The sequence below is a fragment of the Myotis brandtii genome, unplaced genomic scaffold (assembly GCF_000412655.1).
Source record: "Myotis brandtii unplaced genomic scaffold, ASM41265v1 scaffold1563, whole genome shotgun sequence".
NCBI lineage: Eukaryota > Metazoa > Chordata > Mammalia > Chiroptera > Vespertilionidae > Myotis > Myotis brandtii.
In genome coordinates, this window is record NW_005355679.1 from 99,802 (window position 1) to 110,584 (window position 10,783).

The 10,783-nt window shown below is 37.8% G+C and overlaps 1 protein-coding gene across 3 annotated transcripts in view; it reads left to right on the top strand.

Annotated features, from left to right (window-relative positions):
- The window catches only part of ZNF25 (zinc finger protein 25), a 14,260-nt gene extending 3,890 nt beyond the window's left edge, over positions 1-10,370 (top strand). For 2 of the 3 annotated variants that reach the window (XM_014536071.1, XM_014536070.1), the window contains 2 exons: positions 5,740-5,800; positions 7,221-10,370. In XM_014536071.1, the coding sequence (XP_014391557.1) occupies positions 5,740-5,800; positions 7,221-8,271 (1,112 nt within the window). In that variant the 3' untranslated portion in view covers positions 8,272-10,370. Of the gene's footprint in view, positions 1-2,628; positions 2,756-3,037; positions 3,134-5,739; positions 5,801-7,220 lie in introns of all 3 variants that reach the window. The other variant, XM_005861773.2, reaches the window with a different exon arrangement.
- The last annotated feature ends 413 nt before the right edge of the window (positions 10,371-10,783 follow it).

Genomic DNA, 10,783 nt, shown 5'->3' on the forward strand with positions numbered 1-10,783 from the left:
CAAGGGCACGTGCCTGGGTTGCAGGCTCGATCCCCAGTAGGGGATGTGCAGGAGGCAGCCAATCAATGATTCCCTCTCATCATTGATGTTTCTATCTCTCTCTCTCCCTCTCCCTTCCTCTCTGAAATAAAAAAAAATAAAATAATAAAAAAATGCTTTAAAAAAATTAAATAAATAAATAAATAAATAAAATATTTCCTCTAATTAATTCCCTTTTAATGTGCACGAATTTCGTGCACCGGGCCACTAGTATTATATAATGATTATATCAATCAACATTTGATTGGTATTTCTGACTTGAGCTCAGAGGCAAACTCAAGCAGTTTAAGAGGACAGAGGGATGCAGTGAAGTGAGGACCAGGGAGTAAGTTGGTTAGGGAATGCCCACTCTAAAAGGTAATATTTGAGGAATGTTCTGAATTAAATGAGCCAGGGAGCCAAGAAGAAATATGGCAGAAGAGCATTCTAAATAGGAGCAATAGCAAATACAAATACCCTGAGGCCTGTTTCAGAAACAGTATTTGGGACATCGAAGCAGATAATGGGGACATAGAGAGAAGTGACTTAGGGGAAGCAAGGTAAGAAGTAAAATCAAAGAGGTAAAAGGAGCTAGAATATGTAGGACGTTATAAGTTTGTAGAAAACATTGAGTTTTGATTTTATTTATTATTTCTTTAAAAAATATTTAGCCCAACTGGCATGGTTCAGTGGTTGAGTGTTGACCTATGAAGCAGGAGGTCATGGTTCAATTCCTGGTCAAGGCACCTGCCCCAGGTTGCAGGCTTGATCCCACTGGAGGTGTGCAGGAGGCAGCCAATCAATGATTCTTTCTCACCATTGATATTTCTATCTCTCCCACTCATTTCCTCTCTGAACTCAATTAAAATATATTTTTTAAAATACTACATTTCAGATTCTAAATAAATATTTAGAATATAAATAAAGCAATTATCAGAGGAAGTTGTATAGCCTTAAATAGTTCTATCAATAAAAACCCAAGAATGAAAATAATTAGCATTATGGCTCTAGCCATTACCAAACCATATAGACACTATATGAGTTACCCGCCCACTCTCTCCCAGTCGTTATTAATTTCCAATTAATTACAAAGATGCATTATGCTTCTTTCCCCCAGTGCTGCTACTTGAATGTAAATGTTTATTGCTTACATGTGTCTCTAAATTTTCTAACACTCCATCTTTCTGATGTGCCTTTTACCTCTTCTATTTTAGTTTTATTCTAAACTACTAATCTCATATAACTCTAGTGGTTACATCTCTCTCTTCAGTGGTTCCCCATTATCTGTATTTGCATCTACAAAGCAAAAGAGTGAACATTCCAAAAATGTATAAGACAGTCCACATAGTGTGAAATAGCAGAATATTGATTCATATTTTTAAATTGCACATGCTTTAATTTTTTATTTTTTAGATATGTTTTTATTGATTTCAGAGGGGAAGGGAGAGGGAGAGAGAGTTAGGAACATCAGTGATGAGAGAGAATCATTGATCAGCTGCCCCTTGCACAACCCAAACTGGGGATGGAGCCCACAATCTGGGCATATGCCCTTGACCGGAATAAAACCCAGGACTCTTCAGTCCGCAGGCCGAGGCTCTATCCACTGAGCCAAATCCGGTAGGGCAATACTTTTCTTTCATATAAATACAAAACAGAAAACTATTCAACTTTAGTAAACAACTAATAGATGTAAATATATGATGTATAAGACATTAAGTGGGTATGCAAAATACCCACTTAATGTCACAAAAGTCAAATTCAGAATTACTCCATGTTTTGTAAAGTGACTTGACTATCACATAACTAATTTTGGTCCTACACTATGTTCTCATATTATACTTTCTTATTTTTAGTTTCCTAAATTTGACATTTTTGATGCATCTGGGCCTTTGCCAGTTCTGTTTTTTTAATTCCTGAAGTTTGCATAGTCAGTTGGACCACCTAATAAAATCTAACTTAATAATACAAAATACAAAACAACTATCCCTATTTGTGACCATCTTACTCTTGTATATTCTTCTGTCATAGCACCTGCTGTGCATATTGCATGTTAAGAATTTACATCTTGCCCTAGCCAGTTGGCTCAGAGGATAGAGCATTGGCCTGCGTACCAAAGGGTCCTGGGTTCGATTCTGGTCAAGGGCACGTACCTTGGTTGCAGGCTCTTCCCTGGTCCGGGCCCTCGTCAGGGCTCATCCAGGAAGCAGCCTATCGATGTGTCTCTCTCTCACATCGATGTTTCTCTCAGTCTTTCCCTCTCTCTTCCACTCTCTCTGAATATCAATGGAAAAGTGTCCTTGGGTAAGGTTTTTTTAAAAAAAAAGAAGAATTTACATCTTTCCTCCCTGCCAAAATGTAAGCTCCTTGATAACAGAAATAGTTATTTTCATTCATCATTGTATCCACAGCAGAGATCCAGGCTTCCAATGATATCTCAGTAAATATATATTGAACATTTTGTCTGTGTGTAAAGCAGGGTACAGAGTAACAGTGTATCTTAACTTTCCAGGGTAAATTCTACAGTTAGCACATTAAGAGCTAGTTTACATGTCTTTTCAATGCTACTCTATTCTGATAACTGCAGAATAGAACTGAAATATGTTGTTACAGGGATCAGTAACGTTCAAGGATGTCATTGTGGAATTCACCAAGGAGGAGTGGCAATTACTGGACGAAGCTCAGAGGGCCCTGTACAAGGAAGTGATGCGGGAGAACTACCGTCACCTCGTCTCAGTGGGTGAGAAAAACTCCCCCCTCAGTGACTTCTAGTAGTTTGCATTTTCTTTCCCAGTTGTGGAACATGTAAGGTATCTGTAGGTTTGAATAATACTAATTTTTTTCATGAATCCATTTTGGGTACCAGAAAAAATATTTGTGTCTCCACCCTCCCAATTGAAAAAAATCTAAACTTACCAAGCCTAGGAGGACCTTCATTGTTCTGCTCCGAAAACTACTTTCGGTTCTTCAGAGTCCCTAAATTCCAAGCAAGTTCTGTTTTCTTTATCTTTTCCATTAACAGGTTATTTTGTGAATAAGTCAAATGCAGTTTTGAAGTTGAAGCAAGGAAAGGAGCCATGGATATTAGAAGTAGAGTTTCCACATCAGAACTACACTGGTGAGTGAGAAGTCAGAGCCCTGGTGATTAGTTGTGAGGTTGTTGGTGCCTTTTGCCTTTTGAAATATTTTTCAGGAATATTTTTTAAGTGCCCTAGATGTCTGGAAATGAATGAGGATGCTTGATCAGCATATGTAAGCAACATAAATCACACCTCCAATTTTCATTCTCTCCACTGAAATTCCCCCCTTCGTTCAACATTTTTATACGTTTATCTATCTTTCCTATACACTAACCTTGACTTAAACATTTTTTTTCTAGAATTCAATTACTTTTGCCATTGAAGTATGCAGCTATAATCAATCCTAAAGGGTTTATGACTCTGGCTTATACATTTTTTTCAAATGCTATTTCCCTCCTTTTATTAACACAAATGCCTTCGTTAGTTTCTGCACCAATTTTAACTTCCTATTCTCTCTTTAAACTCTGAAACTAGATTATAAATCACTATGCCTTTCATCAGTTTTATTATTTCAAAGATGATACTTCCATGTAGATGGTGTTTGTCTTTTACCCAAAGTACTGATTATGCTTCCTAAAATAACACTAAGATAAAAAAATAAAACAAACAAATAATCTCACTTTGGTTCCTTAAATATTTTTCATGTATTTTCTGACTTGTGCATTCATGTACAGAAGCCATGCCTGGCATATGTTAGTTTGTTCACTAGATATTTTTTGCAAGATTCAGTTTCAGTTAACAAAAGACACACTCTATCTTCTGCCCTGTGAAGTAACTTCTGCCAGGGCTTAACTTTTCTAGACCAAAGTCTTGTTTTTTAGGCTGTGAACTCCTAAAATTGATGTTTCCAGCACCTTTATTTTATTTATATTTTGGTACCATATTTTGCCATCCTATAGGATAGATCCACTTATCTAAATTCCTTCTTTATCAGTGTTAAAAGCTAATTTTTAATTTAAATCCTCATAGTAGTTGTATAATGCTGCAAAGTTATATTGCTACTAGTCTATCATGGTAAACTTACACTGACTCATGATTACAAAACACAGTTAAATTAATATTCTGTCAGGAACTAGTCTAGCCCTTTCTAGCCTACTACATCTTGTTTTTCCTTGTGACTCTCCGAACACATGCTAATCATTACTTCATTTACTCTCTGAAGTAACTTTCAAAAATAGAATCTTATTTCACGTGTATCCAAGTTAACCTTGCAGAGTCCCTATCAAATAACTTTTATGTTTCCCCTACAAATGCCATGAACTTCAAACCATAAGCCTCTGCTCATAATCTTTGACTGTCTGTTAAGCATTTAAACATGAATAAATATGAAGATCAGTAAGTGTTCTAGAATGATGTTGAACAATTAATCTAAAGACAATGCAGTAAATTGGAGCATAGATGTGAGAGCTAAGATATGAAAGTAGAATAAGACCGTTGTTGAGTCATAGGTAACATTGCTTTGGAGATGCAGTATTTGGTGGTCAGGGTTGAACACCTCTTGTGCTATAACTGGGAATTGATCCTGCCATATGGATGGCATATGCTCTGCTTTTAAAAAAATCTTTCCTTTTGGACATACACCTTCCTGGGTCCTCTGTTCTAGTGAAAATTAAGTCTAAGCTATAGGACTGCTCCTCTGGACATGAGGAGATTAATGTTCTGAACAAGTCACTTTAGTGTTGACATCTAGATTGCTGTGTATGGGTAAAGAGGAAATAAAGTAGAAGTTTATAGTCTGCTAACTACTAGGAATCCTAACACAATAGACTAGGTGTGAGCAGATAATAACCTATGTACTTTAGCTCCTTCATCCAATTTAATCTTTGCCCTGATATTTCCAGTGAACATAGTTGTGTACTGATTTTTAGCACCCTACTGTTACTTGTCCTTAATGGGCTCCCAGCATTCTCTATGAATCTCACATTCCTGCTCAGCAATACTTTAAATATTTTTTGTTCTCTCTCCCTGTTCTTATTTTTTTTTTTTTTTTGGTCTTAATTTTCTCCTCCAAGGTTTTTGGTGTTTTTTTTAATCCTCACCCAATGATATTTTTCCATTGATTTTTAGAATGGAAGAGAGAGGGAAAGACAGAAATATCGATGTGAGAGAAATAACATTGATTGGTTGCCTCCTGCACGAGCCCTGACCAGGCCGAGAGGAGCCTGCAACTGAGATACGTGCCCTTGACGAGAATCATACCGGGGACTCTTTGGTCTGCAGGCTGACACTCTATCCACTGAGCCAAACAGGCTAGGGCAGTGGTCGGCAAACTGCGGCTCGCGAGCCACATGTGCGCGCCCGCATGTGGTATTTTGTGGAAGAGCCACACTCAAGGGGCCAAAGAGCTGCATGTGGCTCGCGAGCCGCAGTTTGCCGACCACTGGGCTAGGGCATCCTCCAAGTTTTTAAGGTCATTATTTGTAAAGTGTCAGTGGTCCTTGGGTTTATAACCACATTCCTCCCCTTTCTGCTATAGCAGTTTTTAGTGTTTATTATTTTTTATAAACCAATGAAATAGAGGAAGTTTGCATTTGGGAGTTCCTTCATTTGAAGAGATTGACTTGAAGTCTAAGAATCAACCCAACCCTATGACCATACTATTGTTTAAGATGTATATGTTACTAAATATTGAATTTTTTTGTAGATCTATGGAAGATTCATGAATCAGAAGAAAGACACCAGAAAAGCCAAGCTGAAAAGTCAAGGCAAGTTCAAGAATTCAGTTTTAAAATTAGAAGTTTTGTAAGAAAGGGTCTTGATGAGGGTACTGGAAGTGGGAGAGTACTAGTTAATACTACATGTGAGAAAACTAACATTGGAGCAAATTGCAAAGAACAAAATGCAAATGGGAAAGCCCTTTTTCATAATGGAGGCCTTATTCAAGATCAGGGGGCTCAATTATTGAAGCAGTCTTCTGATACTTCAGAGTTACACAATCAGGGAGGCTTTATGATACAAAGTAGAGTTAAGTAGAGAGAGCCTATGAATGAATATAGTGCAAGTGAAGGTTCTCCTACCAAACAGTAAACCACAGTGTATGTCAGAAAGCATTCACGGTGGAGCAACCCTACGAATCTAATATGGGAAATTCATAGAAATTGGTTCTTATGTTGGTGGCGAGAATGGCACCAGGTGTTAGACTGGTGAAGTCAGACCAGACCTTGGTTCAGCAACCTCGGTACTTGAGTTCTGGCTAAGAAAGAATTCAGATCCAAGACTCACACTGTAAGAGAAAGTGTATCTAGAAAGTCACAGAGGTAGAAGTGAGCTGAGGAATAAATGGGCTCAGGAAACAAGTTAAACACATTACAGGAGCAAAATAAGGGCCCTTGGAAACTTAGGAGAGAAAGGTAAAAGTAATGCACCTGGTGGGAAGAAGAGGACGAGGGGAAAGGCTCAGATGTGCTCCCAAGAAGGGGAGCCAACCTAAATCTTGAGGTTATTTATCTGGAGGTCTCAGGGGAGGATCCCAATAGAATATTCATCAGCTTTCCAGGTGTGTCCTTTGAGGCTCATGGTCTCTACTGATTGGTTGGCACCAAGGCAGAGGCTCATTAGTCATTGCAGGTCCTGAGGTCAGCCATGGCATCATTTGTCTGGTTTTGTTGCTTTTGTGGGTCTCAGGCTAAAACACAACTGAGGCCTAGATGTTATCCCTACGGATTGATGCTTAAGGGAGTGATCATGCAAGGGCCCACATGGGAGTTGCATGAGGCCACTCTTTGGCCCCTTGTTCCTCCTCTAAGGGGGTCTATCCCAAGACTAGCAACATGCTAAAGAGGAAAGGTCAGGGGAGGGTCCAAATCACATGACAAGTGACATGAAAGGTCTGGAGAACATCTGGACCGTACAACCAGAAGTGAAAGGTCAAGAGGTTTAAATCACATGAGCAGGAAGTGATATGCTAGGGTAGGAAAGGTTACACTGTGGGTGAGGTACTTCTTTTCCCAGTTTTTCCCATTGCTGGGAACCTGAGGCTTTCTGCCCTGGTGACCTTCTGTCCCTGGCCCATTGTCCTTGCTCTGTTCATGGCTATCTAACTGCCTACCACACAGCTGTAAAATACACACAGCAGTCAAATAAAAAAGCCTTATACATTAATGAATTTGAAATTTTTTTCTCTAGGACTGGAGAACCCACACATCAGAAGACTCATACCAAAGAGAAAACCTATACATGCAATGAATGTGGGAAGTCCTTCTACCAGAAGTCTATCCTTACAGTACATCAGAATACTCATTCTAAGGACAAACCCAGTGAAGATGGGAAATCTGTCCCCGGGAATGGAGACCTCACAAGACATCAGAAGACTCACACTAGAGAGAAAGCTTATGAATGTCAAGAATGTAAGAAAACTTTCTACCACCTGTCATCTCTCAGTAGACATTTGAGAACTCATGCAGGGGAGAAACCCTATGAATGTGATCAGTGTGGGAAGTCCTTCTACCAGAAGCCACACCTCACGGAACATAAGAAAACACACACAGGAGAGAAACCCTACGAATGTACTGAATGTGGGAAGTTCTTCTATGTTAAGGCATACCTAATGGTACATCAGAAAACACACACGGGGGAGAAACCATATGAGTGTAAGGAATGCGGGAAATACTTTTCCCAGAAATCACACCTTACAGTACACCAAAGAACACACACGGGGGAAAAGCCTTATAAATGTAAGGAATGTGGGAAATTCTTCTCTAGAAACTCACACCTCAAAACCCATCAGAGAACTCACACTGGGGAGAAACCCTATAAATGTACTGAATGTGGGAAATGCTTCTACCAGAAGTCAGCCCTCACAGTACATCAGCGAACTCACACAGGAGAGAAACCCTTTGAGTGTAATAAATGTGGAAAACACTTTTACTATAAATCTGACCTTACTAAACATCAAAGAAAACACACAGGGGAGAAGCCCTACAAATGTCATGAATGTGGTAAATCTTTCTCTGTGAATTCAGTCCTGCGGTTACATCAAAGAACTCACACTGGAGAGAAACCTTATGAATGTAAGGAATGTGGGAAGTTATTTTCTCAGAAGTCACATTTTATCATACACCAGAGAAAACACACAGGGGAGAAACCTTATGAATGTCAAGATTGTAAGAAATCTTTTATCCAGAAGTCAGAACTCACTGCACATCAAAAGACACACAGAGCGAGAAAGAGCAAATAAATAGTATGAATTGGGAACTTCTGTCTGAATGCACCATTCAGAACAATGAGATAATTTACACAAGACAAAAATCTTAGGAATACCATCAATATGGGGAACTTTAGCGGCAATCCTTCACAGAGAGGAAATACAGAGAGAAATTCTATGAGTGAAATTTTTACCATATGTCAGACTTGACTAAATATCAGACAACGTAGATGGCAGAAACACTGCAAATCATGAAACGTGAGAAAACCTTTGAGAAGTCAGACTTTATTGTACAACATAGGAATCACACAGGAGAGAAGTCCTGTAAGTAAAATGAATGTCAGGAAATTTTCTGGCAGGGCAGCCATCACCAGACATCCAAAAGCTCACGTGAGAGACTCTGTCAGTATCCTGATCATTCAGAAGTCTTTTTACCCCGGTTAGACTCAGAACACAGAGGGGCTGACTGCAAAGATGGGAACAGATACAGAAACTTCCATCAGAAGTGATGTTTCAGCAAATGTCAGATTATTGATACTGGGATAGAACCTTTAAATATATGAAAGCTTTTAAAAGGAAATTCAAAGAGAATCTATTCTGAGGGAAATAGTGATACCAGAAGTCATGTTACAGAGATTTGACTGTAAGGTGTGTGTTTTTGTTGTTTTTTTTAAAGAAAACTACAACTGTCTAGATATATTAAGGTTTTGAAAAGTACAAATAAATTGAATAATCAGGCAACATCATTAAACACATGGAGAGTCCTGTAGTATGTAGGGCTTATGTGTGTATGTGAGTGCACTACAAAACACAGCCTGTGGTGTTTGATGTGCGTGTGGAACCCATACTTGTACATAGGGAAATATGTCACTTTAGTTCAGTAGTTTTTATGTACATGAAGATATTTTACATTATGTTTCAGCAGTGACTCCTGTCAATGTGCATTTAAGTATATTTTTTAATTATAATGTATCTTTTTCTGTTTTCTGTCATTTTTAAATGAATATGTATGTTGTTACTAACTAATCCTTCAGAAAGAAGTTAAAAATGTTTTTGTAAAATTTTCAACTGTCAGCTACATTTTACATTAGGGACACATTTATAGGAAAAGCCTGAGTTTATTTTTTCAAACAGCTAATAATCCTCTACACAGTAAACAAATAATGCTATGTAAGCAAATGTTGTCTATCTTACTGTTGATGTTTTAGCAGGGTGCACAGCTATCTGTTTTGTATTTTGTAGGGGTCCTAAATGTTCTGTGCTGCCTGTTTATTTCTGGTAGAAGCGACATGGCATAGGCTCCAATTCCAGCATGGGGCAGGCCACACAACCTCTTGATGCCTCAGTTTGCTTTTGTAGGAGAAATGATAATATGTTAGGATTGCTTTGGGAATAAATTAGTTATTTTAATGCACTTAGAATAGTTTCTGAGATGGAAAAATAGCTATATGTTAGATATTATCATCATTGTAATGTGTCTCTTTTGAATTATGCTGCAGAAAAAGATTGGCTGCCAACATTCATCCCAGACTTTATTGCTGTAGTGCCATTTGGTTGGTTTGTACATTTTCCCAGAAGTGACCTAGAGCTGGCCCACGCCCATTTTTGCAGCTGGCAAATTAAGGATGGCTTTACATTTCTAAATAGCTGAAAAAATAATGTTTTGTGATGTGAAATTTATGAGATATTCAAATTTCAGCATCTCTCTAATGAAGTTTTTATACAAAAACCATTCATTTCTGCTTTACTTTCCTGTTCCAAGAGCAGAGCTGAGTAGTCCCAGCAGAGACCCAATGGCCCATAGAGCCTAAAATAGTTCCTAAGTGGCACTTTACAATGTTACCTTGTTCTGCTCCTTAGAGCTAAAAGCACTACAACCAATGTAAAGGCACTTTTATATTTGGTATGTGTTTCAGAAATGGTGCATACAGCAATTTTTGGTGGGGTAGTTTTGTGCTATATACTTATTTTGCGTAGTATATTTACATGCAAAAAGACTAAACATTAGAATTTTTTTCAAATAAATGTATTTTACTTGATGATTTTTCATAACATCAAGAAATTTCCTGATAGAATGTAGCAGTGAATATACAAAATAAACAGTGTCTAAATAAAGTTGAATTGTTAATGGATCCCTATTCACATTATTAATTTTCCAAGTCAATGGCAAGTTTTCCCTATATCATTTTATAGTTTTTCACTATCTCATGATAAAATACCATCTTTATGTCATACTTAACTAAGGTAACCTAATAACACAAAAAAGTCACAATACCCAACTGCACCAACTACATTACTAGTAATTTACTTTACTAGTACTATATTACTAATAAAACTAATTTATTGCCCATACTTCATATAATTTTAAATGCTGCTCCAATCTAAATCCTGCCACCTTACTTCCCCTTTTTAGTGATGACTTTCAATGAGGTTCAACTTTTTAAGCATGCTTCATTCTGATTTGTCTGTTAAACACTAATGATCACCTAGTGTGATAATATTTAGTGATTGCTTGTATCTTAAGAATAAAGTATATAAACCTTCT